Raw genomic sequence first — 17657 nt, 5'->3', positions numbered from 1 at the left:
TTCTCATTGTAAAGGATCAGCCAAGATACACCTGGAGTCTCCTGGCTTAAGACCATTTTCTCTCTCTCCACATGGATTCAGCCATACCCTGCTTGGTCTAACAGACTCTAGTCAAATGTCTGCTTGAGGGGCTTCCCTGGTGGCGCAGTGGTTGAGAGTCCGCCTGCCGATGCAGGGGACACGAGTTCGTGCCCCGGTCCGGGAGGATCCCACATGCCGCGGAGCAGCTGGGCCCGTGAGCCATGGCTGCTGAGCCTGCGCTGTCCGGAGCCTGTGCTCCGCAACGGGAGAGGCCACAGCAGTGAGAGGCCCGCATACCGCAAAAAAACAAACAAACAAACAAACAAAAGTCTGCTTGAAACAAAACCTGGTTCATATAAAAATGGGAGGGGGGATAATTTATCACTGCATTACACATCCCACTTTATTAGCATTTATTATTTCCTCTTGAAACCTTGCTGTAGTGGTCCACAATCTTATTACGGTTCATCTTTATTTCTGGATATTCGGCGTGCAATCTTTCATTTGTTATAGGAGCCTTCATAACTGACAGCTGCTCTTTCCAAACAGATGCTGTCTCTGTAATCTCTATTTGCTGTCACACCTTACTTTGCCCTTCTCACCCCATGATCTTCTGTGCTGGGCTGTGGACCAGATGGATATACTTTTGCTTTGCTGACATTAATGAAAAGCTTCCACCTGCCCAAGCCAGAGAGTAACTAATCTCAATCATAATGATAGCTTTATCCTTATAATATCTCTGCCTTCACATGCCAAGATGGGCTCTGTAATCACAAGGTTCTGATAACATAAAAATACCGTTAGGAAACAAAAACATAACCAGTTCTTATTCTTTTTTTCATTTTTCTCCTATAATATGACAGGCTGAAATGTAAAATAAGATCCCATGTTACATAATTACTTGACCTAAGTAGGGAGTCTACGATACAAATAAGTATTTTCATTTGCTACATTACACTAGGGGAAAACACAGGAATATAGAAATGTTTTCTACTGAATGGCAGGTGGTGGATGAAAAATTAATAGTTTACCTTTGGTGGACAAAGAAATGGAAGTGAAGCAAAATCTGACTTGAACCAAAAGGTCATTTTCAGCTCAATTTCTTTCACATAGAAAAGTGATGTTGATAACATTCAGAATCAGTGTATTTCTCAAATATTTGTCCCTTTTTCTACTTCTTCCTTCTGGTGGGATAAATAGGGCAAGCCCTAAAAAAGTGTCCATGATTTTAATGGCATGCCTCTCTTTTTAAGAAAGAAGAGGCTTGGGTATATCCTGGATTATCCAGACCACACCTCGAGATCAGATCCAAACACTTTTAGTGAGGTTGGAACATGAAATGTTTTTCAGGCAGCTTAGCTAAGCAGCGACTCGTAGTCACTCACTCCCTGTCACCCCATTTGAAAGAGCTACATAAACGTGTAGCACAGGCCTTAGTAAGAGGGCACAGAATTTCCTCAGACACTGTTCTCTCATCAGTGTCATACAGAGCCACAGGACATCAGAGGTGTAATCGATTCTAGAGATCACGCAACTGTCCCCCTTATTTTATACTGTAGGACGGCAGTGACTCAATCAAGGTCACGCTTACGGTAAAGATAGTAACAGGCCCTATCTAAGGTTCTTTTATGTACCACAGAATGGGAGGTACAGGGAAGAAAGTGCAGTTTGGGATGTCTAGCTCAGAGTCAAATGTGAAAAATAATAAGAACTTCAGTTGACTTGTTCTTCCCATCCCCTTGTTCTGGCCAGGACCATATTAACAGATGCTCCTTTAAATGAATCCCTTTTATTATCCTAAAAAGGACCAAATACATTTGGCTTCTTGAAATATCTGCTGATGATTCTCATTTCAAAGGCTGATGGGATGGCTATTATGTGCTATATATAGTTATGATGTTCATTATGGTATGATAATTTTTTTCTCATTTCCCTTCTCAAAATGAATCCCTGGAAAAGCAGACAATATTGTTCCTTTAAAACTATAACTAAGTATGTGAACTTTTCCCTGTTGTTTCTTGAACATGGGGCCTCAATGAAAACCAGCAGAGGCAGGTGAGAGACACTGGCATCCAGGATATAGGTCACTGATTCTTTCATGATAATGTAGAAATTATCCTGGGATTCTGTATAGACACCAAAATAAACGCAAATACCTCCCCAACCTTTTTAGTTTCCTTCATGAAAATTAAGAAGAGTAGAGATAGAATTCTTGATGCTATTCTCTCTGATCATGTCAACTGCCATACAGGACAGGTCATTTTCCTCACCACAGAGACTTAAACCTCTTGTCCTTCTATCCCTATTTACAGCCAATTCATTCAAGGAGTGTCTTCTCTCATACAAGGTGCTGAACAAGTAAAGCTACATTAACCAAAATGCCATAGACATACTGATCAACAGTAGGATCACTTGCAACGGAAAGAAGCAAGAATAATACCATACTTGTACACTAATGACAGTGATGAGACTAGAAAGTACTTACTTTATAACATTTTTTTTTCTGTGATTAAGAGGACACCAAATAATAACTGCCTCCAAATCATGGCTGCTATTAACATGCTCATCCTAATGACTTTAAAAGAAATTTAGAAGGATTTAGGAAAGGATTAAGATAATAAAATTCATTATTCATATATACATATATGAATTAAAAGATTACAGTATGCTGACAAATTGTAAAAATTCTCACCTTAAAGCTATTGCTTTTATAAAAATTCATTACATTCCTTAGTTTCTTATTTTAGGGCTAAAAAGTAATGTGATACAAAGATGAAAAGTTACTCTTCCATAACGTAAAGCAACGTAACTACAGCATTGGAGTTCTTTTTCCATATTGGTCTATCAGACTTCATAATCAACATTATTTCATGCTTCATTCCTAGAGCTGAGCATTTATATGCTACGTTACATGTAGGGAAATGCACCTTCTTTGGTCACAGCCATGAAACGCATGTTTTAACCTAAGTGGAAATGTAGCACGTTAGCTGACTGTAACATGGGCTCATACTTCTGAATTCCTAATACACTCAATATTAAGGAGCACAAGCAAAAATAGCAGAACATAAACTTGGAGTTCAGAAATAAATTTCTTGTGTTAATGCACAGGAAATTAAAATTAGGTCCCAAAGAGGGGAAAAAATGTATCTGCCTGTAAATATCCAAGTGGCATTTAGTATAAATCTGTGAAGCGGTGCTAGTCTTAACGCAATGCACGACCTGTATTTTGGCTTGCATCTTTTGGGTTTCCTGGAGAGCAGTATGCTTTTCAAGGACCTGGAACTTCAAAAATTTAATTGTTAGAAAGTCAGACTGCAAAAGAGCTCACAGGCTATGATAATCCCAGAATGAATATTTAAATAAATAAATAAACCCACCATCAAATCAATAATTAAGAAAGATCTACAATCTCAAGGACAATGTCCTATAAATTATCTTATTAAAATCTAATCCTCAAATGTAATGACAAAGAATCACTCGCATAATTCTTTCAAATATTTAAAGTTTCTCTTTAACATAAAACATGATTGTAACTGAATACTTCATGTGTGCTCAATTATTGTGATTTTATCACATAGGCTGCAATCATATAAAATCCAAAAAAAAAATAGTTCAATATAACATGATAGTAGGATGGTGCCAAAAAGTTACTTTACTTGGCCAAAAGGAAAGAATGGAAATGTACATTTATAATGTAATGTGATTGCAAATTAATGTAAATATAAAATAAAATGTAGGTTCAAAAACTTGGTGCTTACCATGGGTGATATACTCTGAGAACTGCAGCCACTTCTACCTTGATATGGGTGCATGTAATTCTGGTACAGCTGCATGCCATACTGCAGAATAATAAAAACACATTCCCGCCACTTTTACTACACAGAGTTTTACTACAACTTTTGAATATCAACACTTTCATTAATTATACATCATCAATATAAAAACTGAAAATTATAAGCTTTCCTTAAAACAAGTAAAGCAGCCATACTTTTGAATGGTAAACTTTTAGTGTCCTAAATAGTACAGTTTAAAAGACAGTGTCTTTTATTTGGACCCACACGTAAGTTCTAGCTCACAATATAAAGATCTGGAACTGACACTCCTACTCATTATTCTTAGTGTCAATAGCACCAAAACCATTTGGAGCTTAGCAATAAGAAAGCTCACTTGGGAAGGGTGCCCGACTTTATGGTACAAAGACTCTGAGGATCTGACACACATCCTCAGCAAAACTGGGTAAAATTTACCATAATTCTTCAGTGACTGATTGATGAATTACATTGTCTTTTGTAATCCATAAACTTGATCCTATTTTGAAGATTCTTGGCACTGTATCACCCTCTGGTAACAGTACTCTTAGGGCATTGTTTAATTTTTGGCTTTAAATTCAGGGAAATCAAAATGGTGGGGAACCAGGCTAATTTCAGACAAAGAGTCATGGCATACAGTGTAAAGAGCAGTAGATAAGAACTACAGAGGCTTTACTTTCAAGAGGTAGCATCATAAGAACTGGACTGCTAGGCTACAATTGGAAAGTGAGTCTAGAGTATAATTGGATTGTTAGTTTGAGAAACATTAAGAACGCCAACTGCCATGGCCCTCTATAATTCTCTCCATTTCATGGAGCCATTATGAACTTAAAAGTAGGTCTGATATAGAAGAGATTGAAGAGACACCATGGAAACCAATCTTACCCTTAGGATGAATTCCATTTAAACATTCTAACAGAGCTGTTTCTCTACTAAAAACTATTTTCTTAAAAGCAATTGCAGCAAAGTGGATATATTTGGTAATTAGGCAGAAAATCAGAGGGAGGTGAGGGGAGTCACTGTTTTCAAGATTTTGCTTTTAACATGAATACAGTCATTTAAAATTCTCTGTGTTGACTTCTTTATCCAATTATTTCCCAACTTATAAAAATTATTTTTTAATTTAAGGTTTGATTGACATTAATAGGACCTAATGAAATTTATTTTAAATCAACTCTAAGCCTACAGTAACTTTAAAAAGAAGACAGAGGAGCTTAATTCCTAGTCAAGTTCATTTGGAGAATATACAATAGCCTGCAACCACACTTTCACAAGGACATGCTGCTTGGACACCTTTTATTTACCTGCAGTGAAAAGCCTGCTACCTACTAATAAGACTGTTTCCTTCAAAGATGTATTGTCCCTGGTACCTGTGGTGTTAGGAAGTTGCTTCTGTGCTGTTGAAAGTTAACTCTGGCTAAGGGGTAGGGCATGGGTCACCTTAACATTTCCCTGTCCTATGGAGGGGCAGATAAGGGACCAAAATGTGTTAGAGAGAAACTAGCAGAGTTCTAACTGAAGGGAAGGGGAAAAGACAACATGTAACTAGGACACTGTACATGAGCAAATCTCCCCTTTTCTAAGTCTTCTGATTTTTCTGATTCTATATGTAACTGGAATTTCTCCAAAGAAAATGGGAATATCTGATGCTACATGAAGAGTTTACATGTGTATATGAAAAAGAAAGGAAAATAAAACAAGGGGCCAAATTCTTGGGGGAGGCTATATCCAATAAATAACACATAATGAAAAGAAGAAGGACACTTCTGGTCCAGCCAACATAACATAGACTAGTCTTTCCCTGCTCCTCGATACTAGGTACAATGATAAACTCTGGAAATAACACAATAGACAACCAAAGGAGATGAGCAAAAGCTCTAACACCTCTAACACCAGGTGAGCCCAGCTGCACCAGCCAGGGGGATCAAACCAGTGCCCCACTGACAAGCTGCCAGTCCCCTATTAGAGAGCCTCAAATGTGTCTGTGCTGGCAGGCCAAGGCTTCCTGTAACTGATTATTTTAAAGTGTAAAACAGATCATATCACTTTCCTATTTGAAACCGTGGTGGTTTCTCATCGGCTCCACGATAAAGGACCTCACTGATGCTGGCCTCTATTTCCAGCCTCATCTGGAAACACTTTGCCATAACTGAAATAAACAGGGAACACAGATGTGGTAGCAGAATAATGGTCCCCATATATGTCCACACCCTAATCCCTAGAACCTGTGAATATATTAGGCTACCTGGCAAAGGGGAAATAAGGTTGCAGATACAATTAAGGGTGCTAATCAGCTGACTTTTTTTTTTTTTACATTTATTTTCATTTATTTATTTTCTGGCCGCACCGCGTGGCATGAGGGATCTTAGTTCCCCCACCACGGATCAAACCTGTGCCCCCTGCAGTGGAAGTGCATTCTTAACCACCGGACCACCAGGGAAGTCCCTAATCAGCTGACTTTGAAATGACGTGATTATCTTGGATTATCCTGGTAGATCCAATGTAATCACAAGGGTCCTTATCCAGAACCAGAAGAGAGAACCAGAAAAATGGCAGCATGGAAAGGACTCAGCTGGATATTGCTGGCTTTAAGGGTGGAGGAAGTTGCCATGAGCAGCCTCTAAAGGCTGGAAAGGGCAAGAAAATGGATTTCCCCCTAGAGACTGCAAAAGAGAACGGAGCCCTGTTGACACCTTGCTTTTAGGCCAATAAGACCCATTTCAGACTTCTGAATGACAGAGGTATAGGATAATAAATTTGCGTTTTAAGCCACTAGGTTGGTGGTAATGTGTTACAGCGGCTATAGAAAACTAATACAACAGAGCATCTTTAAACTGGGCATCTGTGACTTGAAAGAGGCTTTGAGAAGAGTCAAACGAGAGGAAAAAAAAGGTAAGAAGGAGACAGTCTTCCAGAAACTGAGCATTCTGGATATAGAAAGAACAAAGAAAGCTTTTAGTACATTTCATCATTTCTTAGACACACATTTGTTTTCAAACTAACAATCTGTATTATAATCTACGGCATCTCATATTCACTGTGGATGAAGTGACTTGCCATTGCCTGAAACTGATATGGGATTAAGAAGTCATTAGCATGAAAACCTTGCAAAAGGAATGCCAGTAGCTAGAAAGACAACCCCATGGACCATGGCAGAGCACTCATCTGAGAGATGATGCCTCCCCAAAGCTCTTGAACCACAGAGCTGGTTAATCTGTGGAAAATATGAGTATCCATGACTCTGAGATGAAAATGATTCAGAAAAGCCAGATTGAGAATATGAAGAAGTTTTAAGAATACCTCAACTAACTTATTTCATATATATGTATGTATATACACATACATACATATATATCTGTGTATATACACAAAATTGATAACATCAACAAAAATGATGAAAATCAGGACTATAGGCCTAAATAAACCTAAATATTCAAATGAAAATAAAAATTATAAGTGATATGAAACATCATATCACAATTTTATTGGCATAATTCTCATCTAATTACACAAAAAATAATAGAGCATCCTAGTAAAATCAATGGCATGTCAGAGTCACTGAAAGACTGATTAAAGGAAGTGGGTTTACCACCTGCTTCTGTGTTGGGTGTTTGAATTTGAGGCCCTTAGAAGGGAGAAAGACTTGGCTAACAAGGTTGGAAAGTATCTCTTCCACCAGCATAGCTGGACTTACAGGGTTCTGATGGAAGGGGAGAGAAAACCTGAGACCCATCAGTGGATAAACAAAATTGTTTATACTCCACACACACAAGATAAATGTATTAGGTTATTGCACTCTACTCTGGAAATGTTGATTTTTCAGATAAAAAATAAGATACACGCATTTGGTGGTGGTTATTTTTCTTCTTCCTCACATACCCACATGCATTCATAGTAAGTCTTCTGAATTTTGAAATACAGGTATTTTCAAACTTTGATGGTACTCCCAATGTTTAATAGAAATTCACACCTGCAGTGAGATTACCTTAAACAATCTAATCGCGGTCACCCAGCACGTCCTACTCTGCTCTTCTTCTGCACAGAGCATTTTCAGGTCTCGAGGCCCTCCTGCTTTGTTAGGCTAGAAGGCCACAGCACATTGTTTATCGTTAATGCATATCTTGACCTGTTGAAATAAAAGCCACTAAAATTCTCCTATATATAAGAGAAAGCTGTCTCTTTTTAAAAGAAATTAAAAGAAACTCAAGCTTACCTAAAAGGCTGAGGCTTGCTTTATTCATCTAGCAAAATATTAAGCCTGTACCTTAAAGCAGAATCCATAGTTAGTCGGTGCTCCATGTTTTTTTTTGCCTGCCAGTGACACATAAATATCACTATTGCCAAATTCGCTGAAAAACTGCAAATGCCGTGGTTCCTTAAAAAAATATATATGTATGTTGAAATGGATACATATTTTTACAATACCTTTTGTATTTTTATTACATTACATAACTTATACCTTGGCAAAAAGTATTCCAAATAATGTCACAGATACAAAAGGAAAGGAAAACTAAGTCACTATATCCTTAAATAACCAGGAGCTGGATATGAGATTATTTAATTTGAGAAGTAGTGATTTGTTTATAATTTAACTTCCAATATACAAAAAAATATATCTTCCTATTTTAAAATTACTTGCTTTAACCACAACTTCAAGGAATCTGAGGGAGAGAAGAGAGCAAAGCATGGCTTTTGAAAATGTTTTCTTATTTGGGTTTTAAATAATGGTAGTTCCACAAAGGGAAGAAGGTTGGTTTGAGCTTTTACAGCAGCTAAAGAAAAAAAAAAAAAAAAACAGATGATGATTCCTGCTTCATTGAGAAATGATCGTCCCTCCTGTTTGTGTACTGCCTCACGTACCACAGCAAGCAATGAAACAGGCGGCATGACCACCTTCCTTTACAAAAGGAAGGAAACCTGTACAGATAAATTCAGGGAAATTACCTGGCAATGGAATGTGTCTGATTTTCAAGGCAAAGTGGAATCATGAAGGGCTATTTCTTCTCTGGGAGATCCATAAGATTTAGAGCTGGTCATGGGAAATCACTGGGTCACATTATTCTGTGATAGGTTAATAACCTGGAGAAATGTTTAATTCTGGGGTTGAATGTGTAATCAAAACTGACCACAACGCATTGGTTCTTTAAAACCTTGCTACTAGTCACGTGGTCCCAGACCAGCAGTATCAGCATCACCTGGGAGCTTATTAGAAATGCAAAATCTCATGGCCCACCCCAGATCTGCTGATTCAAAATCAAAATCTGCATTTTAACAAGAACCCAGGTGATGCATACGCTCTGAAATTTGAGAAGCAGTGCTCTTAAAACAAAAAGATAAAGCAGAGCATTCAGCAATTTGAACAACCCATTCAAATCCAAACAAATTTCAGTCATTGGCCAGTAGGCTGGCTATTCCATCAGTGATGATTAGTAGAGCAAGAGCTTCTGTGTATGCAACTGTTTCTCTGTGTGTCACTGTTCTTGAGGCATTTTGATCTAATGGATGACTAAAGTTCCCAACTCCATGGGAGAATAAGGCAGAAAAGAAAATTGTTAAAAGAGACCCAGGGCTTCCCTGGTGGCGCAGTGGTTGAGAGTCCGCCTGCCGATGCAGGGGACACGGGTTTGTGCCCCAGTCCGGGAGGATCCCACGTGCCGCGGAGTGGCTGGGCCCGTGAGCCATGGCCATTGGGCCTGCGCGGCCAGATTCGGCCGCAACAGAGAGAGGCCCGCGTACGGCAAAAAAAAAAAAAGAGACCCAGCCTAGGGCCCTTGGAACAAGGGAGGAGAAGGGAGAAAAGTACTCTTGTTGGCAAGGCCTTTAAAACTTTATTCCTTGATAGAAACTGATTTGCTAGTAAAAATGTCTGATTTCTATGAAGATGGAATAAAACCATCCCTGCCCACTGATACTGTAGAAGTCGATGTAGCTGAGTCATTTGGACGTGAGAAAAAGGCAGCTTAAGAAATACTGGAAGGACATAAGAGACATGATGAGTTTCTTCTCTTGACTGATTTTTGTTCCATTACTGCAGACACATCAAAGCTTATGACAGTACAAGACTAAGGCTGAGCTGGCATGGTTAGCGAAAGGTAAGCATGCAAACGTGTATATAAGGGGGAAGTTGGAGAGCAGGGTACTTAGATGTTTCTCTGTAAGTCATAGCCACACCTCCAAGGCTTGCGTAAGTGTTTAACTCCCGTGCAGCCTACATCTTTAGAAAGTAAAATAAATCAAGACCCTTCTCATAGAAAAAGGGCAGGAAATGGTCACTTTGCCAGGTAGAAATGTCATATTAGACATTAGATAACCTACATGATTTTTATAGAGGTCATAATCCTTGAGTTTATCTAATATCTTGAATTTCGTTTTTAAGGGGGAACGTAAAATCATTTTCATATATATAGACTATGGAACACATGCTCATTCAGCACAGGCTAGAGAGAACACTATTATGTACGATGCACAGCAAAGTTAGACACCATGTTGAGGAGAGCTGAGGTATGACCTGAGAACAGAGGTTTGATGCCTATAATGTTGCCCAGCCAAGGGGGGACCACTGCAAGGATAAGAGTATCGCTTCAGTAGATGGAATAGGAGCTGTCTTGTTATGTAATAGGTGGGAAAGGAAAGGAGGTGGAGGGTGAAGTAAAAAGACAATGGGCTGTGGATTTTCATGCGAAACCTGTTAAAGGATTAGGAATTCAGGAATTAAGGAGATATTGTCATATCTTCCAGTGAAGAATCACTGGGAAGACAGTCAAAGAAATGTGATTACTGGATTTAGAAGCCACTTTTCTCTGATGCTAAAAGTAAAAAGATGATCCAGCACACATTTGTTTAAAACCACCTTCGAATATTACTTCATACATGAGGAAAACTGGGAAAAGAGAAACTTCATTACAAAGGTTAAGAAAAAGTCTAAAACCTTAATTACAAAAATGGGTAATTATTCATCCTAACATTATCTATAATATAAAAATTTGAAAACTAGGTTTAAATCCTCAAGAAAAATTAAATGCATCTATATGATAGAACACTAGTAGTCAAACTATATATACTTAAAAATAAAAGATTTCTGTAAAGGAATGGATTACTAAATAAGTAGAGGCCTTTTCCATGAAGTATTCCACCACTTAAACCTAAAACACACATACACACACACACTTGCACATGTGTGTGCACACACGTGTGAATAGCAGCAAAGGAAAACTCTATATCAGGGAAGGGAGGAAACTATGTAAGAACAGTTGGGGAAAATATGGGAAGTATCACTCCTTTGCAAATCCATATCTCCATACCACTGCCCAAATATCTATAGTCTCTATCATTAGCTGTGTTCTGGGCATTTCCATTTGGATACTTCACCATCAACACACTATATCTAGAACTAAGATCAGTATCTTTCTTCTAAGATTTGATTTCTTCAAATCTCCTATTCCTGTTTATTCTATCATTTTCTTTTTTGTTTGTTTGTTTGTTTTTTTTGCGGTACGCGGGCCTCTCACTGTTGTGGCCTCTCCCGTTGCGGAGCACAGGCTCCGGACGCGCAGGCTCAGCGGCCATGGCTCACGGGCCCAGCTGCTCCGCGGCATGTGGGATCTTCCCAGACCGGGGCACGAACCCGTGTCCCCTGCATTGGCAGGTGGACTCTCAACCACTGTGCCACCAGGGAAGCCCTATTCTATCATTTTCTATTTCTTTATTTTCCTTATGTCTTTCTCTAAGAACATTAAGTGCTTCCTCTTCTTTCATATCAACCAGTCAACAAAATCTGACCATTTGTCATTTAATCTTACATCCATCCCCTTCTCTCTCCACTGCTCATCCTAGGTTAGATCCCATTGCCTCCACCCTTGTTTACTGAAATGATCATCTAGTTAGCACTAATTAGCATCTGTGCCTCAACTCAATCAATCAATCTCTCTCCCTTCCTGCCCACTTATCCCTTCCCCCCTGCCTCCCCTGCTCCTTTCCCCTCTCCGATTCTCTGTCTCTCTAGTTGATTTTTTAAGCTCCCTGTGGCCATATTCATCTTCTTACAACATGATCATTTCACTCTCTCACTCAAAATTAAAAGACCTGTCCATGTCCTAACCTGAAGAAACTGTGAATGTGACCTGTTTTGCAAAGGGGCCTTTGCAGATGTAATTAAGCTAAGGATCTAGAGATGAATCCATGACAAGTGTCCTTATCAGAGACACACAGAGAAAGGAGAAGGCTGTGTGAAGACAGAGGCAGAGACTGGAGTTAGGCAGCCACAAGCAAAGGGACACCTAGGGCCATGACTAGCCAAGACAGAAAATCCTACTAAAAATTTAAAGGACCAAATATTGAGAATGAGGAATAAATAATGAACATTTTCAGCATAAAAGAAAAATATGAATTTGAAGATTGAATGTGTATGTTAAGAATCAAGCAAGGTATGTATAGCAGAATATATTTGAACATACCTAGAAATATGGCAGGAAAATGACTAAATACCAATGATGATAATAAAATTTGAAAAAGAGCCAAAGAAAAATGACAGATTACCCATAAAGAAGCAACAGTGTTGTCACTGACAGAACAGATGCATGAACATAGAATTAAACTCTCAAAAGTAGTTTTACTTGAAGGAAATCAATGCATTGCATAAAATGTCAAGACATAAAACACAGGCATATGGCATAGTAGGCAACAACTAGACTACACAGAAACAGATTACATCGTGCTAGTGCTAAGGGAATTACATTCATAAGTGATTATGTATGTGTGTATGAACATCTGCACAGGAATGTCTATGTAACTGTATGCATAGGTATACATAAGCAAGCACACACATACATCCACCGCTGATCATAACATGATAACTTCCTCTAGGAATTCATAATCTAGGTGAGGAGACAAAACTAACACACACAAAGGAATTAATAAGCAGTTACAGACTCAGCTGTGTGTTACTAACTGCATCAACAGAAGTTCAGAGGTGGGCAAGGTCAGTAGTATGACCTGGGTAAAAAGTAAAGAGGTGAACTCTGTTGGGCCTCAAAATACCAGCCTTGATAAGGAGAATGGGGGTAGATTCAGAGAGGGGGAGAAATGGGCAAGGAATGTGGTACTGAAACAAGAGCATCCAGATGGTATCAAAGGATGTATATTGAAACTAGTGGGAAATAAAGCTGAATAATTAGTTTTTAAATGGATTATGGCAAATGTTTGGAATCTAAAAAAAATTACCAACTATTGACATCATGCAATAAGATAATGAATAAAACAAAGTAAAACCCATTTTAACTTACAACTTCCATATAATTCATATAGCACATCACTGATATTCCAATTTACCTTTGATGTCCCTTTAGTAGAAAAATATAAACCGGATCTTCTTAAAAGGAAGTAAATCTTTTTCCAGGACTTCTTTCCCTGTTCTTTTGCATGTAAGAAGCCATGGATTTCAGGATACGTGCTTGAACTCAGAAACATCTGGAAGAAAAATCAGACACTCTCATACAGTTTCTGAATCAATGATATTGTAGTTTTATATTTCAAATAGAAATGTGCAAAATCAAACAGCATTGATACCACTTATACACCATTACAGAAATAGCGATATATATAACAGAAAATAAATCAGTCTTGTGAAAACCTGAGGCAAGTTCCAAATGAAAATATGCTCATGAAATATATATTCTAAGTTATCAGTACTTAGTCAAACACCAAAATTACAAGCTATTTGAATGTCCATTTGAAAAGCTGAACTTTGTCTACAGAGTTAAGTCCTGATACTTTTCATCCCTGTCTATGATTTTCCTTGAGATTATAGATTGACCTATCAACTTCAACTTCATTATGGTATATGTAAGACCATGATCCGGACTTCCATTATTCAATTATTAAAGAAATTGAGCCAAGTTCACCTCCTCGATGAAGGTAAAGTAAACAATGTCTTTGTCCTCTATGGTTCTCAGTTGTGGGTGGGTATGGGCAGGTTGTGTTTTCCAAAGAGAACTGCAACAATATCTTTCATTCCACGTGCTCTTCTGCAAATGTGATCCTGCCACTGAACAAAGAGGTAAAGTTTCTCCACCCCCTTGAATCTGGGCAAGGCTTGTGACTGCTCTGACCAATAGCATATGGCAGGAGGGACAGGCTGCCGTTCTAACTGTAGTCCCTTAACTAGCCTGATGGCTTCCACTCCTTAACTCTTGGAAGCTAACTTTCATACAAGAAACGTGACTACCCTAAGATGGCTATGTGGTGAGAAGCACAACGCAACTGGAAAAGCCTTGGAAAATGACACACCATGTGGAGAGAGAGAGAGAGGCCAAGGAGTACCAGACACATGTAGTGAAAAGCTATCTCAGAAGAAGCAGATCCACAATCCCTTTGGGAGTCAATCTGCCTCAGAGACCCATCCAGCTAAAGCCTTCCCAAATACGAACCTACAAAACTGTTGACAAAATATGAGTGGGTACTTAAGCCATTAAGATTTCGAATAGTTTGTTACCCAGTGATAATTAACTGAGACAGCAGGCATGTGTTGGTCAGGAAATTGAGAATGAAAAGGAATAGCTCTGAGTGGCTGTGCTCAGCATCCTTAATAAGACAGTGGAAACGCATTAGTGTCTCACTAAAAGAAGGAAATGGAAATCCCTATGAATAAACGAATGCAAAATGTTAAAACTGAAACTAAGAGAAAATATTAGCTAAACCAACGTAACATAGTTTTAAAAGGCTATTCGGGGAAATGCTGAGAGTAGATAATGTTTTTTAAGTAAATTAATAAAAAAACTTTTAATTTAATGAGCCACAGATATTAATTGACATGCAAAGCAGGCAAGTAGGTTTTTTAGTTTGAGTGCTTTCCAAGTTATTAAACCAAACCAATTAAATTTTAAAAAGGGAGTCATAGAGGTCACACTAGAAAAAGAAGGAACGTTTTAAAAAGTGGAAACATTGCCTCAGTGGAGAGAAGAGGTCAGGGGCATGTGCAGGACTATCTGATTCCAAAGCTATGACTTTTCTTGTTTTTATAATTTAACATTAAAGTAATATAACTAAATTATAGGAGAATTTGGGAAAGGAGGCAGAAGAAAAACTCCAATCCACTGCCCTGTCATAATCCAAAGGCAAAGTATAAAGAGGCGTGAGAGCGAGGGGTGCTGGGGCACTGCCGCTGCTGCCATTCACCCTAACATTCTGCAGGGTGTCTGTGACAGCCTAGTAGCATATAAGTAGCTTTTAGAGAAATCCTGAGGCTAATAATCATAGTTCTAAAATATTTTGAAGCAAAAAATGAAATATAACCTATTACAAATAAAAAGCCCATAGAAAACAAATTTGTGATACCCAATATATTTACCAGTATATTCAAATACCAACATATTTAAAGTAATATCTACACTGGAACTATTAAAAGTTTTCTTCATTAAAGATCAGAGACTATTGAGTGGGTTCGGGGATGCCTTGGGTTTAGATCAAACAGCAACCATTATAAAGACATTGCTCACCATTAACCTGTTAACAAGTATAGTATCAAATATAAAATAACTGAAAATTTTTATTGTAATGAAAATGTCTTAAGAAAATTACAGCCTACAGCCATTGCCAGTTTGTAAGAAATGAGCTCAATAGATGCAAAACTAAGGAAGTTTTAAATTAAATAACTAGTTTTTTCTGCGGTACGCGGGCCTCTCGCTGCTATGCCCCCCCCCCCGTGTCTTAAGAAAATTACAGCCTACAGCCATTGCCAGTTTGTAAGAAATGAGCTCAATAGATGCAAAACTAAGGAAGTTTTAAATTAAATAACTAGTTTTTTTTGCGGTACACGGGCCTCTCACTGTTGTGGCCTCTCCCGTTGCAGAGCACAGGCTCTGGACACGCAGGCTCAGCGGCCATGGCTCACGCGCCCAGCCGCTCCGTGGCATGTGGGATCCTCCCGGACCGGGGCACGAACCTGTGTCCCCTGCATCGGTAGGCAGACTCCCAACCACTGCACTACCAGGGAAGCCCATAACTAGTATTCTTTATTCAGCTATTTCATGTTCCAATCAAGTGTTTCCATCATAGATAATATTTCATTTAATTGCTAAATATTTTATCATAAATAGGATTGAGAGCATTTATTATAAAAGTTAACACTAAATATATGTTGGTAAAATGTCTATAATTTACTGGAAATTTTGATTTTTTCGAAGACTAACAATCTTTAAATACATCACAGAGAAAATTCTGCCAGTTTCCTTTCATGATACACATTTTTTAAATGCTTAAAATCCTTTGACAGTTGTTCAAAACTGGGAAGAATAATATAGTTAGGGGTCTTTATTGATTTACAGAATTCTTTATCTAGATTGTGCTCTTTTCTTTTCTTTCCTCTTCTTCTCTTTTCCAACTTTATCTCCAGCAAAAATTAACCACTCAAGGCATACCATCCAAAATCTGGACATGTATAAATATGGACCTCACTAAATAGACATTTCTCCAAAGAAGACATACAGATGGTACATGAAAAGATGCTCAATCAACATCACTAATTATTAGAGAAATGAAAATCAAAGCTACAATGAGGTATCACCTCACACTGGTTAGAATGGCCATCATCAAAAAGTCTACAAATAATAAATGCTGGAGAGGGTGTGGAGAAAAAGGAACCCTCCTACACTGTTGGTGGGAATGTAAATTGGTGCAGCCACTATAGAGAACAGTATGGAGGTTCCTCAGAAAACTAAAAATAGAGCTACCATATGATCCTGCAATCCCATTCCTGGGCATATATCCAGAGAAAACCATAACTGAAAAAGACACATGCACCCCAGTGTTCACTGCAGCACTATTTACAATAGCCAAGACATGGAAGCAACCTAAGTGTCCATTGACACATGAATGGATAAAGAAGATGTAGTATATTTATACAATGGAATATTATTTAGCCATAAAAAATGAATGAAATAATGCCATTTTCAGCAACATGGCTGGACCTAGAGATTATCCTACTAAGCAAAGTAAGCCAGACAGAGAAAGACAAATATCATATGATATCACTTATATTCGAATCTAAGGAAAAAAAATACAAATGAACTTATATACAAAACAGAAATAGACCCACAGACATAGAAAACAAACTTATGGTTACCAAAGGGGAAGGGGGAGGATAAATTAAGAGTTTGGGATTAATATATACATACTACTATGTATAAAATAGATAACCAACAAGGACCTACTGTATAGCTAAAAGAACTATACTCAATATTTTGTAATAACCTATAAGGGAAAAGAATCTGAAAAAAAATAACTCTATATGTGTGTATAACTTTATCACTTTGCAGTACACCTGAAACTAACACAACATTGTAAATCAACGATACTTCAATTTAAAAAAAGAATATTATCAACTCTCATGAAGTAAAAAAAAAAAAAGCATGGAAATGCAAGATAAATGAGTATATCTACTTATAAAATTAGAAAAATAAATAAATAAGTAAATAAGGACCTTACAGTTTCCCTTCATTATTTAGTACTTACATATTTTAATGAAAATATATATTTTACCTGCAAAATCTGTGTGGGGGATATTTCACCATTGGTTTCAGTTGCAAAAGACACCATATGCTCTGGAAAAAAATACTGACGAAAAGATACATGTTATATTATCCCAAAGCCATGCCAGGAAAGATTGAACTATGACCAACACAGTCATCTAAAGCAAAAGCTCTTTAAATCAGTGTGTTGAAAATTCACCCAAAGCACTTTTAAACATGCCAGTCTCTGACTCTACCTGCAGGTATCTTAATGAGAAGGTAGGAGCAGGGCCCAAAGACTAGCCAAACACCCTCAGATGGTGCT

At 38.0% G+C, this 17657-nt stretch overlaps 1 protein-coding gene across 4 annotated transcripts in view; it reads right to left on the bottom strand.

Annotated features, from left to right (window-relative positions):
- The window catches only part of GRB14 (growth factor receptor bound protein 14), a 125306-nt gene that overhangs the window by 7512 nt on the left and 100137 nt on the right, over positions 1 to 17657 (bottom strand). For 2 of the 4 annotated variants that reach the window (XM_029225876.1, XM_029225878.1), the window contains 5 exons: positions 17364 to 17438; positions 13158 to 13295; positions 8095 to 8205; positions 7816 to 7911; positions 3780 to 3860 (listed from right to left, as the gene is read on the bottom strand). In XM_029225876.1, the coding sequence (XP_029081709.1) occupies positions 3780 to 3860; positions 7816 to 7911; positions 8095 to 8205; positions 13158 to 13295; positions 17364 to 17438 (501 nt within the window). Of the gene's footprint in view, positions 1 to 3240; positions 3304 to 3779; positions 3861 to 7815; positions 7912 to 8094; positions 8206 to 13157; positions 13296 to 17363; positions 17439 to 17657 lie in introns of all 4 variants that reach the window. The other 2 variants (XM_029225877.1, XM_029225879.1) reach the window with 2 other exon arrangements.

This window comes from Monodon monoceros, unplaced genomic scaffold, assembly GCF_005190385.1.
Source record: "Monodon monoceros isolate NGI ecotype Baffin Bay Population unplaced genomic scaffold, NGI_Narwhal_1 Super_Scaffold_16, whole genome shotgun sequence".
In the NCBI taxonomy this organism is placed as follows: Eukaryota; Metazoa; Chordata; class Mammalia; order Artiodactyla; family Monodontidae; genus Monodon; species Monodon monoceros.
The sequence above is the reverse complement of the archived record's forward strand: the minus strand, read 5'-3'. Positions and strand labels throughout refer to the sequence as shown.